Source organism: Trachurus trachurus (genome assembly GCF_905171665.1).
Source record: "Trachurus trachurus genome assembly, chromosome: 5".
Taxonomy (NCBI): domain Eukaryota; kingdom Metazoa; phylum Chordata; class Actinopteri; order Carangiformes; family Carangidae; genus Trachurus; species Trachurus trachurus.
The window spans coordinates 7,257,609-7,281,819 of NC_139896.1; the positions used below are offsets into that span (position 1 = coordinate 7,257,609).

The window sequence follows — 24,211 nt, forward strand, 5'->3', positions numbered from 1 at the left end:
GGGGGGAGAAGAGTTTATTACTGGAAAATATAAGTTTTGGGATGTTTATTATCACATAAAACTGAAAAAATCCACAATAATAGGCTTTTTAAAATATATATATAAATACATATAGTCCTCCTTTAAGTTCACTTAATAACTTTAGCAGTTGCGGACATATTTAAGTGTTTATCAATATACAACATTTTGTCAAGAAGTATGACACACAGAAATAGTCTATGTCAGTGGTTCTCAAGCTTTTTTTTTTTTTTTTTTTTTACATCAAGGACCCCTAAATTGACACAAATTAGACCATGGACCCCCATTGGACAAAATTTTGAAGCAAACACCAGAAATACACGAATATTTGTTCCGAGACTGAATAAAGTTTTGTACATTCAAATTAGGGCCAATGGTGTGAATTTTTGGAAATATTATAGAGAAATTTCTGGAAAAAAAGTGTTACAATTTCTTCAAAAAAAATTCTAGAAAAAAAAAGTGGTAAAATCTTCTCGTAAAAAAAAATTAAAAAAACAAAATCTAGAAAAAGTGGTAACATTTCTAAAAATAAAAAAAAGAATTCTCAAAAAAAAAAAATTCTAGAAAAAAATTTAAAATTTCAAGAAAAAGTTGGGGGCCCCCTTGAACCCTCTCAACCGGACCCCACGTTGAGAACCAGTGGTCTATGTGATAAACTATATAATCGTATGTGTTGACACAGCAGCCAGTTCGGCTAAGCAGAATTAAAGCAGAGCTGTAATAGGCTTAACACTAAAATAGTTACCCAACACTACACTGTGTGTATTTTTGTCATTTATAAGAAACATAATCTTATTTAAGTCATTTGCAGGACTCACTGTTGAAACAATAGTGTGCGTCTATAGCAGGACAGGAGATGGTGGATGTCTGCTCTTCATGTGCACGTTGTTTTTTTTAAATCATGTGCAACGCTGGGTCGTGATCTGCAAGGGCTCAAAGGTACAACACAAAAACTTTTGTGATTAACTCTGGACAGGGGCTTTCAAACTCACCACACAAGAAGAAACAGACAAAAACTACACTTCCTTTGAATACAACAGTTTAATCATAGTACTGATTCGTAACAAAAAAACATCCCAAACCCCGCCCCTCCCACCCCTTACGGTTTTTTGTGCCACTCAGCTGTAAGCGCTGGTCAGGCTCCTGAATGGAGCAGTACAGATTGAAGGAGAGAGAAGTGAATTAGCACATTACAAAGATAACTCTTTTTTATTCAATCCAAAAAAAAAAGTTATGAATGCAGTGAGGAGGAAGGGGGGCGGGGGGAGAGAATGCGCTGATGGAAAAGTTGTGGCTGCGATGTGACATTCGTCCCAGGTGAAGTTCCACGTCCTCTCCCTCGCCTGTCCAGATCTCAAACCAAAGACTGTAAAAGTCTTTTCTGCTCTAGATATCCTTGATTACGTCTTCCAGCTCCTCTTTGGAATACATGTGGAAGGTCTTTCCGGGCTCTACCGTTGCCAGCTGCAGAGGAGAGGACACACAGATTAAGAAAAAGCCTTCATGAAACCAGCACAGGGGATTTCAACTCTGGCAGTTCTGTGCAAACTCAAAAACTACTGCAGCTACGTGTTGTTTTTTTAAAAACTAACCCTGCTGATATAGTTTTGTACTGGATAATTTAATGGTATAACAATCAACTCAATAACTAGTATCCAGAAACTGAGTTAAAGGAACAAACCTCAATGTTGGTGGCGTTGAGCTTCTCCTCCATCACCTGCTTCAGGATGGTGAGAGACGACTTGATGGCGTCTTTTAATGTCATGGACTGTTAGTTTTATTCAAGGAGAGAGGGACAAAACAAAAGGAAACAACTCCTTAGTGCTGGTGATTTGCACAAAATTAGAGTCTTTCACATTTTTTTTTTATAAAAAAAAGAAACAATCGAAGAAATGACATGCAAGATAACAGCTTATAAACACTGGCATTTCTAAAATATCCTGTTGAATATGAATGTGCAGTGGATACCTTGTGGTAAACCTCCTGCAGAGAACTCTGTGCTCCCTCAGACGCTGAGCCGATGGCCCGAGCGTCACACTGCACAAAGGTTCCTGATGGGTCCATGTGGTACCTGCATTTACAAACATCAACATAAGATCTCATGAGTCTCTCTGTGGTCCGACTTGAAAGTAGCATGTTATACCTTTTAAAGTGACAAATATTTAAAGGTGCACAAAGTCTTTACATACAGCTGGGGTCCTTTTTCATCAACTCCTCCAAACAGAAGTGCTACACCGAATGGTCGACTCTGTTAAAGTGCCACAACAGAAACACAGAGAAGATAGGTTAGGCCACATGACTGGCTAATGCTCATTTATAGTCTTTTTAAAATGTTATCTTTATGGTTGCACCGTTGGGTTTTAAAGGGATATTTCACCCAAAATAGATAATTCACTAATTTTCTACTCACTGTCATGCCAAGGAAGGGTTTGGAGAACTTTCAAAACGCTTTAGGAGTTCCAGGGGGGGTCTGGCTGCAACAGATTTTCATATAATGGCGGTGGATAGAGTTCACTTTTGAATCGTCCAAAACACACACTATGAAACATCCAGATACCTCCATACTGCTCGTCTGTACTGACCAAAGTGTCCTGAAGCCACCACATGAAAAAGTTGTTCGGAAAAAAATAATTTGATCTCTGTTTTTAGTCTTGTTGTAGCAGTAGCTCCCAGTGGCTCTGTTGATGTTTGTGCACATGTGTGAGATTTGCTGCGAGATGTTCGTTCGTCGTTGTAAACCACTGGATGTATGATGTAAACACGGAAGAACATCTTGCAGCAAATCTCATGCAGCCACTGGGAGCTACTGCTACAAGGCTAAAAAAGAGATCACATTAATTTTTTCCAAACAACTTTTTCCATGTGGCGGCTTCAGGACACTTGGGTCAGTACAGACGAGCAGTATGGAGGTATCTGGATGTTTCATAGTGTGTGTTTTGGACCATTCAAAAGTGAACTCTATCCGCCGCCATTATATGAAAATCTGTTGTCAGCCGGACCCCCCCTGGAACTCCTAAAGCGTTTTGATGACTCAGAAAGTTCTCCAAAACCTTCCTTGGCATGACGGTGAGTAGATGATTGGTGAATTATCGATTTTGGGTGAAGTATCCCTTTAAATTTCGTTGTACATGTGACAATGACAATAAAGGATATTCTATTCTATTCTATGATTAGAATGTGTGCATTCAGCAATGGGATCACATGAGTAACTGACCATGGCACCAGGATCAGCATCCTCCTCTCCGAACTGCAGCGCCAGGTTGGACACGGCCTGAGTGACGCTCTCCACCGTCATCGTCTCGTTGTAAGTGAACCAGTGGTTCTGAGGAGGAAACGTTAATGGGTTAGTTTCAAGTTAAAACACGTGGGGGGTCAGGAAAACTGCTGAAATTTTAATACAAGCGTGTTTGTTCAGCATCCGTACCTGTGTTTCCACTCGTGCTTTGTCAATTAGAGTCTTAGCATCGGCTATCAAGCCACTCATGGCGCAACCTGAGAGGAGGAGAGAAACAACATTAAGAAATCAGATCGCCCTCAGATGCTGCAGCTGAACAGAACAGCCACTGCAAAAACATAAATTAAATGTTATAGTACATAAACCAATAAAGATTCATATGCAACAGATGTGGGTTTAATCGTTGCCACTGATCAAATTCTTATATTATCTATTATCTGTCTTATATTGTACAAATGCTAAGACTATCAATATGTCTGATATAATAACAACATGGCAAAGGTCAAGTCAAAGTTGTCATGTGTGATGTGTGAGATATTGTGTGATACCAGTAGGCTCAGCTAGTGTTCAGAAAAAAAAAGTGTTTTAAACTATTTTAAGTCACAATGAAAGCTGCTTTTGCCTATTGGTCAGGGCAAATAGAAGAACCAGACATTTTCAGATTTGATTTATAAAGATACAAATCAATTTCACTGCATTTCACTAGCATTTCCACTTTTGTTAGCACCTTATGCCATAAGATCAACAAAAGGGACAGACAACGAGTGGCCTTAAATTACACTTTTGTTATGATTGAGCCTTTACATGAGCTCACTGCACTTCAGATTTTGTGTTGAACTACCAACAACAACAACAGTTGGCATACTACTGATAGATCTAATTCAACAGGGGTATAAAGTCAATCTTTTCTTTTTATTCTGGGCATTTTTTCTGCTTCTCACTTGCTCACAATGCTTTGTATTTCAATGAACACAATGCAACACAAACACAGCCAAGTGCTTGGGCTCATTCCTTTATAAAGCCTAAATTTGTGCATGGAGTGTTTATCTGTCAAATTAGTTGCTGCTTTATAATGAAAATACCAGCAAACAGCACTTTCAGGTTTGTAAACAGTATATATTCGCCCCCCTCAACTCACCGATGTGAGTGTCGATCTCCACGATCTTCTCGATGCTGTTGGGCTCCATCAGGGGAGAGGTGATCCTCTTCTCCACGGCCAGACACACGCCCTCTGATGTCTGGATGCCAATGGCTGTGGAGCCCAACTGGGAGAGCAAAGCCAGACCAAAGACAACGTATGAGCTTCAGATATATAGACACTTGAGGTGAATAGTCATATCAGTCAGCACAGAGCACAGAGCACTCACCTTAATGGCCTCGATGGCATATTCAACCTGGAACAATCTTCCCTCAGGAGAGAATGTGTTCACACCTCTGCAAAAAAAGATGGAAATCATAATAATTATTAACATTTCTCATTTTCATTCATGATTTATTATCAAAAGGTGTAGTAGTTCTTGTTTTTAAGTGCACTGGGGAGGATGCCTCATCAGTTTTGTGGTCTAATTTGTGTAAAATGACAATAAAGACTATCCTATTATATTATTAACATTAGAAAACTATTTGCATTTTGTTACTGTCATAATGTTGAGTCTGTGTGTACTTTCACATATCTAGAGTCACCAGTAAAAACTCACACAAACTTTGAAGACTTGAGTGTGTTTATGTTGGGAAGAAAAAAAGCGGCATAAAAAATACATTTATAAGCTTTGTGTCTTTCTAGTTAAATAAAGTTTGAATCAAAAAATGAAAAAACACAGCGATACCGAAAGTGAAACTAAATAAACTTGTAGGAAAGCTACTCGCTGATAGCTAACTTTCTGCAAACAAGCAGCTAGCTACTGAATTGCATCAATTAGCTGCAAGCTTTGGGCACCACCAGATTACTTTATATAATCACAACAGAAAACAGACTTTACACACAACTTAAACTTGTTTACATTTCTGTACTTTTCCTGAGTTTGCTCATTCACACACCGAGAAGCGCTTCAACAAATGACAAAGCAGTTTGATTAGCACCCACCTGTCATATTCCGATCTGGTCAAAAACATCTTTAAACGTTGCGTACAGGACCTGCAAACACAGAAGATAAATAATTATACTCTCAAACAATATAATAAATCTAAGTATGAAAAAAAGGACAAGGATTTGTTTGTTATCTCGCCGTGACACCGGGTGATTAGCAAGCTAAAAGGCTAGCTGCAAAGCGTGCAGGCTAACTGTTACTAAGCGAACACAACGGCACAAAAACGACAAATATTAGCCAAACATCCGCCTCCACGTATTACGACCACTTTCTAAAAAGCGTAAATGGTAATTTAAGCGACGTTTCTCTAATTAATTGCACTCATTAAACTGATTTACCTCCAGCTACAAACCCTTGAATGAGTTCGCTCGTTTCAGGGGAAGCGTCGGCGGTGTAACATCCAAATACGCCGGGTAACAACAAAGCATAAGAAAGAAAAGTTCCGCTGTCCCATGCGAAGATGCGAAGCTGTAACAGGGCTACTAAAATAAAAATAAATTTAAAAAAACATTACTTTATTATCAGTTATACACCTATGAAGAAAAAAAGATCATGCATTATTTTTGTACATCATAGTTTTCCCATAATACTACAATTTAAAGCAATAAAGTCCAAAGAAAATTAAATTGTTTACTTACTAGTATTACTAGGCCTAGTATCTCTTTAAACATGGGAATTGTTTTATGTTAGAATACCAAGAAGTGTTGATCAGATTATTTGGTCATAGCAAAACTTTCCATTAACATAAACTGCCTCTGTCGATTTACTACAGGCCTAAATGTTGCTGTTTTGTCTCTTGATCCGCTGTTTAATGTGAATAAATCCTCATCCAGAAATGATTGGAGGGGGTCGGATTTAAATAATAAAGGGGAAATCAGAATAAGATCATGACTGTTACAGTACTTGCACTTAACTGGGTATTAACCGATTTTATGGCATAGACTACATAGATACAAATTAATTGACAAGATTAAACTTCACATCAAAGCATAGAGGTAGTCGCATAATTCAGTATCAATAAACATATGTGATAACCTATGATCGCCTGATTGGTTAGTAGCCTAATTAAAAATCAGATTCTAATGTATTTCAGAGGAAGTCACAGTCCCATATGGTCTAGCGGTTAGGATTCCTGGTTTTCACCCAGGCGGCCCGGGTTCGACTCCCGGTATGGGAACGAGCTTTTAAGATAAAACGGCAGCGAGATAATAGCACTGGCTAATCTCTAAACGAGCTTTCATCGCCCAAGCTGCATTTGATGTAGGCTAAGGAACAAAACAGAACAAAAACATGTGGATGTTTCCAATGTCTGAGTGAAGTTGTAATAACAGTGAGTCAGCCACTGAGTGTCCTCATTGAGAAAGACAAATACCAGAAAGTACAAAGGAAAACTGACTGAGCTAAATCTAAATAATAAGACTAAGACTCTTCAAACTTTAAAGTGTAGCTATACTAAATGTAGATGTTTATGACAAAAATAAAGAACAAAATAAAATAAAATTAAGCACATAAAGTAGCTTGGTGTAGGTCTCATCGAATATAGCGTAACATCCCTCCTGCAAAAAGCATTCAGTCCATCTCCAAAGCCTACCTAAAGGTACACAAGTATAATTTGTTTGATTTGTTTAAACGACAATGTAAATTGGGTTTCTCTTGCCTGCATGTTTTTTTTTAATCATTATTATGAGGATGATGATAGATTTTATTATTATCATTTATAAGCAGTGATTATGATGGTTAGACTGTTCTGTACTAGATCCATGACTGAAGCAGATAGAACAATATAATAAGTAAATATATGTCAACATAATAAACAAAACTAATACATAGAATAGTTATATAATTTCTTTTCTTTTCTTAATAAATGTAAAAGTAAATTCAATCGTACTGAACAAGACAGATAAAAAAATAATTTTATATTGTAAATATACTCATTTTATTATTATTATTGGCATCAATTGCAGCAGTTACCTTTTCATGCAACATGCTGTAGTACAATAAGGACGTGGGCAAAGTTCAACTACAATATACGAAAATGTCGAGTCCTATAAGACATACTAATATACCGCTATAATAATAGGTAACATATATCTATGATAATAAATAATCATATTAATTGGTGAAATCTATTTTGTGAGGTTACTGGTGATGTGAGAGGAGGAGGGGCTGTGCGCTCGCAGGCCGCCGGTGTCAGGTTTCATTTCCCGGGTGGGATCAGTTCAGTCCGGTCCTGTTTTGGTTCTGTGTTGATGTCGTGCTCTGTCTCTGCTCTGCTCTCACTCTGCAACCTGAACAAACCGAGTCCCTCCGCTGCTGCTGCCACCTCCTCTGTCGCTGCCGCCGCCGCCGCCGCTGCTGTGGTGGATGGATTAACAGTCCGGTGTGTGTCCTCTGAGTGAGTGAGTGAGTGAGTGAGTGAGTGAGTGATCCAGGTGTCCAACCTCAACCTAAAGTCTGCGTCTTAAAGTTAAACCGCCAACATGAGGAGAGAGACGGAGGACATCGTTTTCCATGCGCTGCTCTTGATCCACAGTGAGTTTGGTTGTTGTTGCATTGTTGTAGGTACTTCTACTACAGGTGCAGAATATAAACACAATATCTATACAGTAGCCTATATATATTAAAGGGCATGCATGCTGCAAGACTTCTGCAACCCCGTGGTTGAATATATATATATTTTTAAAAAAGAGTTTTCTTTGGGTACAAGTTTACTTTTCCACCCTTTTTATGTCTGGATCTATATCTGTAAAGTCTTTAGAAAAGCTGAGCTAACTTTTTGGATTTGCTGATGCGAAAGAATATATTTTTTTATTCTAATATAAACCCAGACTCTGTGTTTTTCACCTGTCTCACCTCCGCTTCACTCTGACACACACACACATTCCTGTCTGATGAGTTTTTACTGAATCAGGGTCAAAACCATTAGGATACAGTAACATCAGCATTAGTGAGTATTAGTCAAAGGCTTTACATTATATTTTCCACTACTGTTGCCAGTCAGTCAGGTCTGTATGCTTTTCTAACACGGCCCCATAACATGCAGTGAGTCAGTGTATGTTGTGGAAACTTCTCCCTGCCTGGGTCTGTTCAAGTGATTATCCTGTTCACTTTTTCTTTTCTTTTTTTCTCTCCCTCTTCTACTGTTTCTGTTCCAGTCCCTGTGGCCTGCCTCTTCACTGCAGGTATGTTCCCCTGTGTGTGTGTGTGTGTGTGTGTGTGTGTGTGTGTGTGTGTGTGTGTGTGTGTGTGTGTGTGTGTGTGTGAGCAGCTGTGATTTATATATTTATTTTATTGACTGTTTTCCTAATGTACTTAACACCACCACCATCACTGTGGATGTCACGATTATAGATTTTCTTGGTACGATTATTGTCAGAGAGATAATCACGGTATTACGATTATCACGATATTCATGCATCAATAAATTTCACAACATTGAATGTGTAAAATCAAATATGGTCAAAATATAATTACATTACTAATCCCTTAATATAGGACCAGTTATTATTAAGTAATTAAAGCCCCTGTACAGACTTTTCATTCAGTGTTGATTTTGGCGGCCCCTGTGGACGAAAGCGGCGGTGTTTTGCTGTAATGAAGAATTAAAGTCAGAGGTTCGAAGACGATCACATACCGTCGTAGTTCCGACCATAAACGGCGATTCGGCGGCGTTATTCTCATGACTCGTCGGGCAGCGTCCGCGAAACCGAAAGTAAGGAAACGCTGGCCGGCTCGACCAGCATTTCCGCCACCACTAATAATAACAAAATAAGGATAGAGACAAAACGATATATTTATCGAAAATGGGCCCATTAACAAGTGGTAACGTAGATTCATCCACATTAATATGAGACTTTTTTTTATCGTTGCAGAATTTTTCGTTCTGCCGATGGAGAAACTCCTCATTGTCCCTTTAAAAGTAGAAGTGACACGCTAACATTTAAATCCCTACCAATTCAGTGTTACTTTAGATAAATGGACCAGTATCTGTGCATTTCTACCTTTACTTTGGTGCACAACTGCTGATATGGTTCCAACATAATCTTTTTCAGAAAGTCACGGTATTTAGGAATCTTTACAATCAATTAATTGTGGCGTTTAATACCGCGATTAAAGCAGAAGTAAGCGATCCGGTCGTTTTGGCTAACTTCTCGTCAGCCGATGGAGTTAGCAGTCCCTGCCCTTGTCCCTACGTCACCACATTCACGCGCATCCCTTGGCTGCACACACAGAGAGGACCGCCCCTTTATGCCGTTCTCTCTCCTCATTGGATAAAGGTTGTAGGATACAAGGAAAGTTTTCTCCTCGGCTTACAGCAGAGCAGAGTGACTGACAGACCCGTGTTTCAGACCAAACACTCTATATAAGTGATTGCTGTCGGAAGATATAACTATTTAAGACTTATATTAACACAAATATTCCGCTTACTTACTTTGTGAAAACAAGTAATCGTGACATCCCTACTCTCTACACATCCCCCCTCCTTCCTGCAGTGTCAGGTCAGTCGGACAGCAGCAGCAGTGTGGTGGTGGCGGGCTACAACGTGAGCGCCCCGGCCGGGTCCAAGGTGGTGCTGCAGTGCGTGAGCGGCCGCATGGTGTGGACCAGGGACAGGGTGCGGGACAGGCAGAGGGTGGTGCACTGGGACCTGTACCGGGCCGATCCGGACTACGCCATGGAGCGGGTGGTGGACATGTTCTCTGCAGGAGACCAGAGGATCTACAACTCCTACAACCAGGGCCGAGTGGGCATCACTCCGACGGCCTTTAAGGACGGAAACTTCTCACTGGTCATCAAAGGTCTCACACACACACACTGTCTTTGACTTTAAAGTCTGCAGCTTTGTTGCTCAGGACAACTGATATAACCTTGTTTTCCTTACTTACGGTGGCTTTGAAACTCTCAGGCAGGAACCAAAGCTCTTGTAATTCTCAATAACTTTGCAATAACATTTGTATTTTCTTACCCTTCATGTTGTAGCTTTCAACCTCTGCACATGCCTGCATGAAAATCAAATGTGTTTGAGTAAAGAAATGAGCGTCAGACAGTTGATCCATCAGTAAATATCAAATTGGACGCATTAAAAGTCACTTTTCCAACACAAGATTTGTTTTTAGCCAAGGTGGTTAACAAACCAAAGCTCAAAAAACAGCTTCATCTTATGTTGTGCAACACTGTGTTTGCTCTTTATCCCTGAAACTAAGCACTTGATTTTATAGTGGTGTTAATTTTACGATGGTTTTGGGCGAGATGCACCCTTGTCGTAATAAAAGGAAACTCTGCTGTTGTGAAAAACTTGTGGTGCATTCAAGAAATGTACGAAACTTGTTGCTTTTCTGCCACGATTTACTCAAACGTTGAAATTCTGACACACAGTACCCGTTAAATCCTCATAAACACCTGAATGCACCAATTAAAGGTATTTTTAAACGGTCTCAGCTCAACAGAAACCGATAAGAGTGAACACCAGCTCTCACAGTTTCTGCAAACACAAAAACATTAGTAGGTTACTGGCTTGTTTAAGTGTGTAGGTGACAAAACAACATGAATTAATTCGTATTTTTCATTTCCTTCTCTGCATGTGACTGCAGATGTGACGATGAACGACAGAGGTCTGTACTCCTGTAACCTGCACCATCTCTACTGTCACCTGTACGAGACGATCCGAGTCCAGCTCAACGTCACTAAATCACGTAGGCTACGCTATGTCGACTCACTGAACTTAAACCAACAGCATCTTCAACACGTTGCAGCTTTAAATCCAACTCAGTTTGTCTTTCTGTTTTCTGACCGTGAAGGCCGTAAGGAGCAGCGGTTCTGGGACGGGCAGAAGGCCGTGTACGTGGTGCTGCTGGGAAGCACCGTGGTGCTGCCCTGCGTCAACCGACGCAACGTGTGGACGGACTGGAGCAACGACGAGGAGGACCAGCAGGTGTGTGGACGGCATGAGCTTGCTTTCTTCTATGTCTAGATTTTACTTTTGGATTTAGAGAGATTAAAGCAGAAAGCGATCCGGTCGTTTTGGCTAACTTCCTGTCAGCCGATGGAGTTAGCAGTCCCCGCCCTCATCCCTACGTCACCACATTCACGCACATCCCTTGGCTGCACACACAGAGAGGACCGCCCCTTTATGCCGTTCTCTCTCCTCATTGGATAAAGGTTGTAGGATACAAGGAAAGTTTTCTCCTCGGCTTACAGCAGAGCAGAGTGACTGACAGACCCGTGTTTCAGACCAAACACTCTATGTAAGTGATTGCCGTCGGAAGATATAACTATTTAAGACTTATATTAACACAAATATTCTGCTTACTTCTGCTTTAAATCAGTGGTTCCCAACCTTTTTTGGCTCACGACCCCATTTTGACATCACAAATTTCTGGCGACCCCATGATCACGTGCACTCATGTGATCGCGGCCATCAATTGAGATGCGCCAGCTCAAATATTTTTATATGCTGCATTTTATTTGAACTCGATTTATATCCGAGAAAGTGAAACGAGATAGGTAGACAGCAATTTGTTCGGCAAAAACTACTTTATCATTTTTCAATATGGTTAGAATGTGCTAGCGTCGTTAGCTAGCATCGTTAGGTAGCCTACTAGTGAGTGACCAAAACAATGATTTTTCCCCACTTTTCAGAAAAGTCAGATAATGCCCGTTCAATCGCTCTTTAGCCATGTCTGTCTTAAATCACGGACACTATTTTTCTGATGTATAAGTGAATTCAAATTTTCCTTACAAGCTATTTAAATCTGCCTAATTTTCAATGGTTACCAATGGGAGTTAACCCTTTCGTGACCATTGTTTGTCCAACCTAGCAACAGTATCTGTGGAGGGTCGGACTTGACAAAGGGTCAATTGGTTAAAATATTTTTATCAGTATTTTTTTATCAATTACTAGACATTTCAGGCGACCCCATTTGAATTCCAGGCGACCCCACGTGTGGTCCCGCCCCCAAGGTTGAACAACACTGGATTAAATGGTCTATTTACTGAAATGTGCAACTCCCCTTAATTCCTCCCCTCTTTGCTGTGGTGGTCTCCAGGTCGTCCACTGGGACCGGCAGTCCCCGGGAGTTCGCCATGACCACGCTGACCGGCTGGTGGACCTGTACGCCTCCGGAGAGCAGCGCAGCTACGGGCCGCTCTTCCTCCAGAGGAAGATGAACATCAGCAATCACGCCTTCTCAGAGGGAGACTTCTCACTCGCCATTTCTGATCTGCAGGTGTGTAAAGGTGTAGAAAACACAGGGAGCCAGTTAAAACATTAATTCGGTAACACTTTACTTGAATAGGTATTCATAAGATTGACATAACACTGTCATAACCATGACATAACAGCTGTCATAAACATCAATGAATACTTATGACAGCTGTCGTTAAGTGTCATTCGGTAAGTTATGTCACTTTTAATGCAAAGTTGACATTGTTTGAGATGTTTTTGTTCTGACAACTTGACATAAAGACAATTTAAACTGTCATAGCAGACCTAATTGCCAAACTTTAAAAAAATTATGTCAAGTTCTCATAACAAGGACATCTCAAATAATGTCAACTTTGCATTAAAAGTGACATAACTTACCGAATGACACTTAACGACAGCTGTCATAAGTATTCAATTATGTTTATGACAGCTGTTAAGTCATGGTTATGACAGTTTTATGTCAATCTTATGAATACCTATTCAAGTAAAGTGTTACCAAACATTCTCCTGTATGAAGGTCTACACACGTCCCACCGGGGTCTCTGTCTCTAAATCTGTGTCTGATGGTCTGAGGCGGGGGAGTTGTTCATGTTCGCTGTGTGTTTCCTGAACACATGGAAGTTACATCAGGAATGTAGCTGGTGTCAAATTAAACATTATGGCTCTGTGGGGGGATGAGGTTTTCAGCCACAGCGAGTTGAGAAATCACATCCATGTTAAAAAACAAAAACACAACGACTGTTGCACACTAAGCAAAACAAGACGCTGCCCAGAGGGACCTGCAGCGGTCCCACTGTGGCATCTGGAGTGACTGGCTGAAAGCAGAGAAGAGTTTATCACTTCATAGAGAATCTCCAGGCCCCAAGTGTTTTCTATTTATTTCTATTTTCTTTTTGTGTCGATTTGTTTTTTTTTAAATTGAGCTCATGAATCAGAAAATGTAGGTTAGAAACAGGCTGGAGAGACTCTGGGCTTTACAACCACACTGAGGATTGGAGCCAGTTTTCCAGTCGGCACGTGGCAGTGATGGGCGTCCACAGAGATGTGTGTGTTAGGAGGGATTGAACCAAACTGATCGACTGTATTTATCAGCATGTTCTGTAATTTGGAGCGTTTTGCTTTTTTGTCATTTCAAATCCTTCTAACAGAGGGTCAGGTCAGATACACTCAGCAGGATAACCTGTGTGTACAGGTGTGATCACATGGTGCATGCTAACATTAGCAGTGAGAAGTTCTGTCAATCAAACTAATTAATTGAATTATGTAACAGCAGATAATATGTTAGTGTTCAATGAGAAATAATCTCTGGGCTGCATCCAAGATGATTTAGAGACGGATACTGTAAATCTTCACTTTATTATAACAGGATGCACCTGTGACACACATGATCGTCATAGTTACTGAGGTTAGACACCTATGAAAATATCATCATCGTTTTGAGTGAAGGTTCAAATCTCTGCACTTCTGCTTCTTATATTTAATCTTTTGAATTTCTATTTTTTTCATTTCACTTCCTATTGAGTTTTGATCATGTGACTTGTTGCTAAAACATGAGAGGACGATGTGATGTTGTGATGTTTTTTAAGTTTATATCCACCTGAATATTGATGAAGAAAGAAAAAATGTTTACCTTCGCTCATAATGCAAAGGGAAAAGGAAATATTTTTCTTATTATACATTAGTCAGATTTAAGAGTTTTGTCTTCTGGTCTTGGTTTTATGAATGAAAAGACATCTTGACCAAGTTGATTCTGGTTTATTAAGAATGAACATGTGTAACCTTTGTAAATCTTTAGACTGAAGAGAAGCATCATCAGGTCAGAATTTGACTTCATCCATGTGTGTGTGTGTGTGTGTGTGTGTGTGTGTGTGTGTGTGTGTATTGATCTCCCATGCAGCCCACCGATGAGGGGATGTATTCCTGCCACCTCCACCATCATTACTGCGGCCTCCATGAGAGGAGAGAGTTCCAGGTCACAGTGGAGCCACAAGTGGTTCAGCCCACCCAGCCGGCCCGAGCTCTGCCCAGCGAGGACAAAGGTAACACACACACACACACACACACACACACACGCACACACACACACACACACACACACACACACACACACACAAATATGCAAATACATGAACACACTGTCTCTTCCTGCTCCAGCAGTAGGTCAGTGCGAGCGCTGGAGCAGAGAGGATGTTTTATAACTTCATGTAAATACAATTAACAGGGGGAAAGAAAACCACACACACATCTGTTCTTTCCTTCACTCCTCTTTTCTGTACTTTCTGTCTCGTCCTCATTCATCTTCACCGTGTCAGACTCTCCGAGTAGCACCGGAGGACAAGGAGATGAGATGAGAGGAGCAGAAACCCCCCCATACACCACCCCTCCTCCTCTTCCTCCTCCTTCTTTTCATCTTATTGCTGAAACTTTCTGTTTGTTTCATAAGAGTTTTTTTTTCCTTGCACCGTCAGCTCGTCCGACGCCAGACCCCCGAAACCACACACACACACTCTCTAACAACCCCGTTCCTCCTCGATTTTCACCTTCTTCTTCCTCCCTCGCCCACGGGTTCTGCTCTGTTTCGTCACTCTTTCTCTCTCGCTTAGTCGGGTTGACTTTTCCCAGCTCTTTGCTCTCTGCGTTTAGAAAATATGTGGGTGCTTATTAGAGGAGGAAAAAGAAAAGAAAAGAAAGGAAAAGAAGAGAAGAGACGGGGTCAGTCAGTCGGGTGGTGGTGGAGGTGGAGGGGGGGGTTAGGTATGTTGGCATGCCAGCTGCCTACCTCGAATTCTTAAAGCATGAGAGAGTTTCTGCGTTTTCCAAGAGGTAAAAAACTGCAACAAATCCGTAAATGGCAGTTCAGTATCAATGTGGGAAAATCATTGAGAGAAGCTTAGAAACGAAGAGAAATGCCTGCGGTCGGCCCATCTGTGTGTGTGTGTGTGTATGTGTGTGTGTGTGTGTGTGTGTCAGAGCGAGCGTGCCAAAAGGACCGATCTCATTTCAGTGGAATCTTTCGGATACAGTCTTTGGACCCGAAGTTCAGCTCTGCCCACACAATTAATCCCTCCGCTCGCTGAGCTGTAATAATACAGTAGGATCGCACCGCGGGAGCTGCAGAGACAAAGATGCACAACAAGAGAAGAGCTTGTGCAACTTCTTCCTGCAACCAGAACTAGTATTATTATTGTTATTATTATTATTATCTTCTCATCTCTTGCCCTCTCTGACCGTCTGCTGCCCCGGTGACTTCTCCTCAGTCTCCACCCCCCCCCCCCCTCTTTCCTTCTGTTTTTTCCCCCTCTCCTCTACACATGTTCAGGGTTTATTTACTTTCACCATTTCTCGCTCTCTTGCTGTTTTTTCCCAGCAGCTTTGCTCACTTGCTTTTTCCACTTTTTTCTTTTCAGTAGTTTGCGCACAACAAAAGGAAGTGTGCTTCATCTGTACGGCAGCTGGTCACACGCACACACACACACTGTAAAAACTCAAAATCTTTCCAAAAATGTTTGTCTTGTCGTATTTCTTGTCAAAATGTCTAATTTCTAGTCAAAACTAATCTCTTTCCACTTAAAATAAGACTCATCACCTAAAAAATGAACTTGTTTTTAGATCATTTTCACTTGTTTCAAATGAATTTTCATTTGAAATAAGTAGAAAAATCTGCCAGTGAAAGCAAGTTTTTTGTGCTTGTACTGTAATACAAAGAAAAACTTGCTCCACTATCAGATTTTTCTACTTATTACAAGTGAAAAGAAGTTAAAAAAGTGTCTAAAAACAAGCTACTTTTTAATGTGATGAGTCTTATTTTAAGTATAAACGAGATTTGTTTTGACTAGAAACTACATTTCAACTAGAAATAAGACACATATGTACTGTACTTGGTAAGATATTTGAGTTTTTGCAGTGCACAGGGAGAGACACACTGAGAGGCTGTTTGAGGTAGAGAGATACACAAAGGGAGAAAGAAAAAAGAAGAAAGAAAGAAAGAAAGAAAGAGAGACAGGGGCCAGAGAGTCTGTTGATGAAATACGGAAGAGGAGATGTAGGTCACCCCTCCCTCCATCCATCCATCCCTCCGTCCCTCCCTCTATCAGAGTTATTTCACAGTGTGGTTTGGGCAGGAGAAAGAGGAGGAGGAGGAGGAGGAGGAGGAGGAGAGGGGCAGCCAGTCTAAACACAAACACATATGTTCCCATCCGGGCAAAGAGTGTGAAGACCTGAAAGTGGACAAAAGGATCAGAGGATTTGTGATGTTGATGATCATGTTGTTTTCATGTGTGTGTGACCGCTGAGCCGAGTCTTTTCAAACTTCATTTTGCAAGTCAGCCAGTCCTCTGGAGAAACATCTCAGCGTCCCCTTCCTCTCCCTCGGCTCTCCTCCACCCCTGCTCTGCCCTTCCTTCGCTCCTCTTCCTCTCCTCACTTCTCTGTGTTTAGCTGCCAGGAAAAGTAAATCACAGCATGACTTTCTGTCTGGATCTCATTTTGGCTCAAATATGTCGAGTCTGAGGTCCGCAGCTGCTTCTCGCCTCACACTTTTTTTTTTCTTTTTTTTTCTCCCCGCAATTTTGTAACGAAGCCTCTCAACAACACTCAGCAAAACCGCGCACATCATCTAAACCCAGCCGGCTAATTACTCAACCCTGACCTGGAAATGTGTTCAGCATTTTTTTTAAACTTTATTTACAGCCAGTAAATGTCATCACATACGTAAGAAAAAGGAAGAAGTCAACAGTTTGCAATTCACAAGAAAAAGCTGGGAAAGCAGCAGCTCACAGTCTCATGCATGTGCGGCAAAGCAAACACAACCACAGCAGCAGGAGGAGAAATCTCTGCCGAGGAAAAGATGTAGTTCACACAAACAAATGGGACAAAAACATCCGTCCATCCATTATTTCTAACACTTACCTGTGCAGGGTCACATGAGGGTGGAGTTAATCCCAGCTAGGTCACCAGTCTATCACAGAGCCACATATGGAGACAAACAACACACACACACACACACACTTGTTTTTACACCTACAGGACACACACAGCTCAGGGTGAACATGCAAACTCCACCCAGGTGCAGGAATCAAACCCAGAACCTGCTAAACACTGCTCCACTGTGCCGGCCTTGGAACAAGTGGTAATTTAAAAAATGCTGTTATGAAAAGATTTTAATAAACAATTAACTTTTTAATATAACTAACTTAAGTCATAAAGTTAAAGGGATAGTTCAACATTTTGGCAAATTGGCCCATTGCCATAATCCCTATAGTCATAGCAGTAGGTTCGTTACCTTTAATTGTCGGTGCAAGCTATTTTTAGAACGGCGGAGCAGAGCCGCGAGCTGCTCAGAGCTACGCTACGGAGGCTCATGGGATTTCTTGGTTTCCCTCATCAAACTCATCAAATACACAATCCAACAACTCCAAAATGCTCTGGTGGACAAGTTGTGACCTACACATTCACCACGCTATGAGATAATAACACAACGTTACGAGACGGAGTTGTTTTAGAGGTAAATTCAAGCAAAAGTTCCCGTTGGGGGCAGTTTTTTCTGCAAGCAGTCTCTGCATTTACCTCTAAAACAACTCTGTCTGGTAACGTTGTGTTATTATCTCATAGCGTGGTGAATGTGCAGGTCACTCACAACTTGTCCACCAGAGCGTTTTGGAGTTGTTGGATTGTGTATTTGATGAGGGAAACCAAGAAATCCCATTAGCCTCCGTAGCATAGCTCTGAGCAGCTCGCGGCTCTGCTCCGCCGTTCTAAAAATAGCTTGCACCGACAATTAAAGGTAACCTAGGTAAACCTACTCCTAAACTATAGGGATTATTATGGCAATGGGCCAATTTGCCATAATGTTGAACTATCCCTTTAATCATTTTTAAACATATACCGGTAGGTAATTTAAAAAATGCTGTCATGAAAAGATTTTATTGACAATTAACTTTTAAATCTAACTAACTCAAGACAGAAACAGTGAAAGCTATTTCTCGTCAGGAAGCCTTGAAGGAATGAGCGAGTGTCTGTGGTATTTCACAGGATAATTAGAAAGTTTGGGCGCTAGAGGAGAAGTCAGCAGAGTCAGCAGAGTAAGAGGTAGTCATCAGAATAGATACAGTGAAAAAATCTGCAACAAATTTGTGGAGATATTTTAATCTGGATCAAAACAGTGAAAGGACTGATGAATCACACTGCTGCTGCTGCTGTGGTTAAAATGAGAGTTTGCTGAGTGAGAACAACTTCAACAAAAACAAGTCAACCGGTCAATTTATGCACCAGATGAAGCAGTGATCTCATAGTGAGCCACGAAAAAGTTAAAATAGATGTACTGTTGCTCATGAGGTGCGTGAAGACTGTTCAAACAAAGGCCTGGTGTCGATTACTGTGTGTGTGTAAAAACCTCGCGGTGACACATTGCTCTGTTTGTGAGCGAGGAGACGAAGAATAATAATAAAAAGAAGAGCAGAGGAAATGAAGATGCTGACTGCTGTGATCTCTTCTCCACTCAGACACCACGAAGGCCGAGTCACCGCGAGTCATCAACGTCATCCTGCCCGACCAGAGACACCACTTTCTGCTGCCGCTGGGCTACGTCCTCACCTCCTTCCTCCTCCTGGTCTTCATCATCCTCGTCGTCATCCTCATCACACGCAGGCGGAAAATCAAAGGTCTGCAAGCACGGACTGGAAAGCACCTCAGCAGGACCATTACTAGATTGATTCATTATTTGGATTGGGGAATTTCTGGATTTCTCAGTCTCATCCTTTTTTCTTTTGTGTTTTTCAGAGTATTATCCTCGAGGATCCATGAGGTGAGAGCGGTGAACACACACAGCATCACTCTCTTACCTTTCATCTTGAATGAATGATTGTTTTTATTTCGTATGAATGACACACATACAGACGAAAAGGATAGGTAAGAAGCCAAGGCTTATGAGGAACCTACCTACCCCCTTACATTTACAATCAATCATGGTGTTAGAGACAAGATCATACTTTACATATAATACTGAGACAAATTTTAAACATAATTAAGTAAGCAAACATGATTAAATAAGCAAAACAGACAGTAAAATAGGATGCTCTTGTAGAATTCATACAAAACAGTTCATGAGAAATGAGGAATAGCTTAGTATAGCTTATTAAAGCAATTTCATAAACAAAGAAAAACAATGAAAAGCGAGAAATGATGAATAACTTAGATTCACCAATGATATTAATAACTTAGAATACAGTAGTTTAAGTTTACATGGAAACATTTGCATGTTCACATCAAAACCTTCATACTCAGAAATACAGAAACCTTCATAACTTACCTCCTCTTACCCGCAGCACTCAGACGTCTCTCTCTCACAGTGACAGGTCCAGCAGGAGTCACAGCAGCTCGGATGAGTTCGAGATGGACGTGACCGAAGTCAGCATGTGCAGCGAGGAGGCGAGAAGAGTCGGTGAGTTGGAGGAGAGAGCAGAGTGGAAATAAATACACAACGTTTAGTGTCGTCTTTAATTGCTGAAGCAAAGGCAACTGGACAACTTGGAATTTTTACTTCCTTTTTTTTTTTTGCTTTAACACTTAAAGACTACAATGACCTGCACAACTGAGACCCTGCAAAGACATAAAGCTTTGTGTTGTGTATTTTTAAATGTTAAAGTCTGGCTGAAACAAAATCAGAGCTGTATGCATTTTTAATGGGTCATGAGTCATGACTTAGTATGATTTTAGATGTATTGTACATGTTATTGTATTGGTATATAGGCCTAATTTTTATGTCTTTTTTCTTACCTTCTTTCTTTTACTAAAAGCCTAACAAGGGATGGGAGTTGGAAACTAGTAGCATTAGCTATAATCTCTGCAGAACATTAGTCACATTGGCTTGTTTGTAACGAGTGGAAGTGTTAGTATGTTAACCTGCATTGTCCCTAAATAAACTAAATTAAATTAAATTTGTCACATTCCCCTGTGTGACTTTCAGAGTTCAAGAACAACCTGCTGAAGGAGAAGGTCCACATGAACACTCAGCCGAAAGTCATTGATCTTGACAAAGGTATATAAAAAAAAAGCACATTATGCACAAACTCAGCCAGTCATTAGTTGAACTCCTCTCTTTCTGTAACTTCACTCCGTCTTTTCCTTTTATTGCAGAGATGCAGAAGTTTTCTAAGTGAGGAAAACGAGAGGAAAAAGTGAAACTGGAGCCACTGGCTGGTCCAGAGGCTGCCTGGCCCGCGCTCCAAACCAAACACACAACTGCTGCACTTCTGTCCTGGCAGCGGGAGACAAGACGCCACACGGAGACAATCAATGCTTCGTCGTTATGAAATACAGAAAAATGGGTTTAGAGACATTGTTGTGTCATGTTTGAAAAAAAAAGAAAAAAGAAGAAGCGTTACAGGCACACACATAGAAAAAAAAAGATCTTGTTTAACTTTGTACTGTTAAGACTACAGAGACTGGACCATGCACGGCACCGCAGCGCCGCCCAGTGGGGAGTTTGTAGGAAAAAAAACAACCTGGATTTAAAGGTCGACTCAGAAGAGACTGAGTTTATCTGACGCATCAGTTATTACAGCTTCGATCATTACGCCTCGACTTTATCAAGAATACTGACTTTTGTTTTTTGTGTTTACTCAAATGACATCTTAACTGACCGGACTGAAGCTTCACTGACATGTTACTACATCAGTGTGACCTGCTTCCTCTCTAGGCTTCGATTAACTGTTCGCCACACAAGCAGTGTAGTGTGTAAGAATATTTTAATTGTGATACTGAGACTGTATTTTTTGTGTACTGCTCATTTTGACTTTATTTTTCTTCCTATATGTATTAAAATGAAGTGTTTGATGCTGTTTTTTTTAGCTTTTATGACCTGTTATGTGTTGTATTTAAATGACTCTCAGTGGAGAAGCACAGGTATTACTAATAATGACATTAACAATGACTGTGTTGCATTCAAGTGCACGTATGACACAACACAATGACACAGTAGGATCAGTTTCCTCATGCAACAATAATATTATTAAGTTCAAGTTCACATCTGCTCCTGTTTGAGAACCACTGCATTATCTGTGTGATAAAATATTACTATTAGTTTCCATTGAAGGGAAAGTGGAACATTGTTATTTCTAATAAGTGTGAACATCAGTACAAACTCTTCCCAATATTTGTGTCTTCTGCTTTATTTCATTTAATTAATTGCAGTTTTATCTTCATTTGGCTCATTTATGCTTTGTGTCCAAGACAAACTACCTATGTACTGTGCTGCTAACTCAATAAAATTAAACTCAACTCGACGGCCGCTTTCTAACTTGAAATTGCAACTTCTCGAAAGTGAAGACACTCACACCGAGGTACACATTAGGTCATAATTCATTTATTCATTCCTTTGTGTCACAAACAAACAGTCCCTGAAATCAAGACAAATGGCTTTTTTATACATTTTGTGAAGTTTTGTTTTGTGTACGTTTTCTATAAAATACATGGTACTGTAATATACTGTACTTTCGATCTATAAACGGTAGAAAACCCTGGTCTGTCCTGCGCTCTTGGACAACTGTGTCGAAGGAAGCAGCTCGCAAAAAAAGAAAATCTGCCGGCGCACGCACACACATACACACTCACACATTCACGCACGCTTGCACGTTCACGCACTCACACATGCACGCATACATTCACAAGCTCACCTGCAATCTGAATCCAGTACAAACTACACCGTCACTTCCTCTCTGCCTCTCTTTCTCTCTCTCTCTCTCCCTCTCACACACACAGCTACACAGAGTCGTAGAGGAAATTCGATCAGTAAGTTAATCCCAGGATCAGAGGACATTTGGGGCCACGCTGTGTCGGTTTTTTTTACAATTAGAGGTAACCTACAGGATCTGTAGGGTGGTGACGACCAGACTGGATACTGGCTGGAGGAAAAGGACTCGCTACAGGACGTTTTTTTATTTAATTTATTTTTTATAAGTACTAAGGTTGGATTTTAAGTGGCTGCGCTAAACTCAGATTTCAGCTTTCAGACGATCAACAAATGTTCTGCTGTTGTTCGTGAGTCAGGGGTAACATAAAAAAAAAAACTGGACAAGAGTCGAACCGATCTAATGGAATAGGAGAAAACACTCCGATAACAATTAACTTACAGGATTCAATTCTGAACATTTAAAAACAGAAGAGCAGCAAAACGTGTCTTTGTCTTAGAGTGTGTCCAACAGGAATAAAATCTACCACGTCGTCGTTGTGTCATCCATGGTATAGTAAGTTACTATGCCATTGAAGGAGCTGATGATGATGATGATGATGGTGGTGGTACAAACACACACACACACGCACACAGGCACGCACACACATATACGGTATGTGGTACTGTACAACCTGCACACCATGTCGCTGGAGAAGAGTCAGGTATATGTGTGTGTTGTCATACTCAAACTGGGCCAGCACTGTCTTCTTCTGTGTCGTCGTTAACTCCAGTCTGACAAACTGGATGTAACACAGTGCTCATGTATGTTCAGCAGCCGTGGGGACCCTCTTCCTGTTTACGGAGCGTAAAAGGGGGTCTGGTCGGTCTTGAATACAAACTAAAAGCCCAACAGGGGCTCTATAAACACAATTAGAGAGGTAAAATATTCGTGGTCCTACGAAGGCAGTTTGCATCAGGCCAACTGAGAAAGAAATGCCAGTGAACATCGTCTTTCTCTCTCTCTTTCTCTCTTTCTTTCTTGCCTCCTGTGTTCCTTAGGGAGTGGTCCAGCAATCCGATACCTTTACAAAACAAGTTAAACTTCAACCTAAAGCATAAAGAACCCCAATCCTCTGGACTGGTCAGAAGAGATGATGCATGATGGGACTTTTCTGGTGTGGGTCTCTGGCAGGGCAGCTTGGTTCGATTCGCAGCGAACTGGTTGTTGTTGTAGTTGTAGTTGTTGTTGGTGGTAGTTGTGGTGGTTTTATTTTAAAGGGTTTTTTTTTTTCTTAAAAGATCCCTCAGGTGTCCACCACAGGCCCGATGGCGTCCTGCTGGGGGCTGTCCAGGGGGGAGGAGCCATCTGGGACAGGTGCTGCTCCTGAGCTGCAGGTGACACAACCCTGACAAACACACTGACATGTTAAAAGATGTTCTGGTGGTTAAAGGGATGGTTAAACATTTTGGCAAATTGGCCCATTGCCATAATCCCTATAGTCATAGCAGTAGGTTCATTACCTTTAATAATCGGTGCATGGTGTTTTGAGATCAGCAGGGCAGAGACGTGAGCTGCTCAGTCAGTGAACACATTGGAAACTCATCAAATACACAATCTAACAACGCCAAAACGCTCTTGTGGACAAGTTATGACCTGCACATTCACCACGCTATGAAATAATCATGTAATATTATGTAACATTACAACACACGAAGCAAATACTCGGTGCATTTGCCTCGAAAAACAACTCTGTCTTGTAACGTTCTGTTATTATCTCATAGCGTGGTGAATGTGCAGGTCACAACTTGTCCACCAGAGCGTTTTGGAGTTGTTGGATTGTGTATTTGATGAGTTTGATGAGGGAAAGGGGACCTGTACTGTTCACCTCCATTGTGTTCACTGAGCAGCTCACGTCTCTGCCCCGCCGATCTCAAAACAACATGCACCAACAATTACCGGTAAGGGTAATTAACCTACTCCTATGACTAAAGACACAGTG

The 24,211-nt window shown here is 41.0% G+C and overlaps 3 protein-coding genes across 4 annotated transcripts in view; 1 reads left to right on the plus strand and 2 right to left on the minus strand.

Annotated features, from left to right (window-relative positions):
- Nucleotides 1-1,040: 1,040 nt before the first annotated feature.
- On the minus strand, nucleotides 1,041-5,778 carry psma5 (proteasome 20S subunit alpha 5). The gene is made up of 10 exons (XM_083972746.1): nucleotides 5,679-5,778; nucleotides 5,337-5,387; nucleotides 4,621-4,687; nucleotides 4,392-4,518; nucleotides 3,443-3,510; nucleotides 3,233-3,340; nucleotides 2,208-2,266; nucleotides 1,987-2,089; nucleotides 1,700-1,786; nucleotides 1,041-1,482 (listed from the first exon to the last, which is right to left on the minus strand). The coding sequence occupies exons 2-10, from the start codon at nucleotides 5,363-5,365 to the stop codon at nucleotides 1,405-1,407; spliced, it is 726 nt and encodes a 241-aa protein (XP_083828872.1). The 5' UTR covers nucleotides 5,366-5,387; nucleotides 5,679-5,778; the 3' UTR covers nucleotides 1,041-1,404.
- Nucleotides 5,779-7,614: 1,836 nt separating this feature from the next.
- LOC310986697 (matrix remodeling-associated protein 8-like) lies at nucleotides 7,615-21,807 on the plus strand. The gene is made up of 12 exons (XM_083972740.1): nucleotides 7,615-7,872; nucleotides 8,496-8,522; nucleotides 9,834-10,139; nucleotides 10,932-11,033; nucleotides 11,139-11,272; nucleotides 12,387-12,566; nucleotides 14,442-14,583; nucleotides 19,045-19,203; nucleotides 19,322-19,346; nucleotides 19,891-19,982; nucleotides 20,508-20,579; nucleotides 20,678-21,807. Exons 1-12 carry the CDS (start codon nucleotides 7,821-7,823, stop codon nucleotides 20,698-20,700), a joined length of 1,314 nt encoding a protein of 437 aa, XP_083828866.1. The 5' UTR covers nucleotides 7,615-7,820; the 3' UTR covers nucleotides 20,701-21,807.
- A 107-nt stretch (nucleotides 21,808-21,914) lies between these two features.
- Nucleotides 21,915-24,211, minus strand: part of per3 (period circadian clock 3) — a 29,787-nt gene continuing 27,490 nt past the window's right edge. Inside the window, exon 22 of one of the 2 annotated variants that reach the window (XM_083972733.1) lies at nucleotides 21,915-23,617. In XM_083972733.1, the coding sequence (XP_083828859.1) occupies nucleotides 23,516-23,617 (102 nt within the window). In that variant the 3' untranslated portion in view covers nucleotides 21,915-23,515. The remainder of the gene's footprint in view (nucleotides 23,618-24,211) is intronic. The other variant, XM_083972734.1, reaches the window with a different exon arrangement.

Excerpts from the sequence above, each read along its gene's own strand:
- psma5 (XM_083972746.1), bottom strand. The coding sequence starts at position 5,365 with ATGTTTTTGACCAGATCGGAATATGACAG. Across the intron at positions 4,519-4,620 it reads ATGCCATCGAGGCCATTAAG|TTGGGCTCCACAGCCATTGG; the intron begins GTGAGTGCTCTG and ends TTGCTCTCCCAG. Across the intron at positions 3,341-3,442 it reads AAGCACGAGTGGAAACACAG|AACCACTGGTTCACTTACAA; the intron begins GTACGGATGCTG and ends TTTCCTCCTCAG.
- LOC310986697 (XM_083972740.1), top strand. The coding sequence starts at position 7,821 with ATGAGGAGAGAGACGGAGGACATCGTTTTCCATGCGCTGCTCTTGATC. Across the intron at positions 8,523-9,833 it reads GGCCTGCCTCTTCACTGCAG|TGTCAGGTCAGTCGGACAGC; the intron begins GTATGTTCCCCT and ends TCCTTCCTGCAG. Across the intron at positions 14,584-19,044 it reads TCTGCCCAGCGAGGACAAAG|ACACCACGAAGGCCGAGTCA; the intron begins GTAACACACACA and ends TTCTCCACTCAG.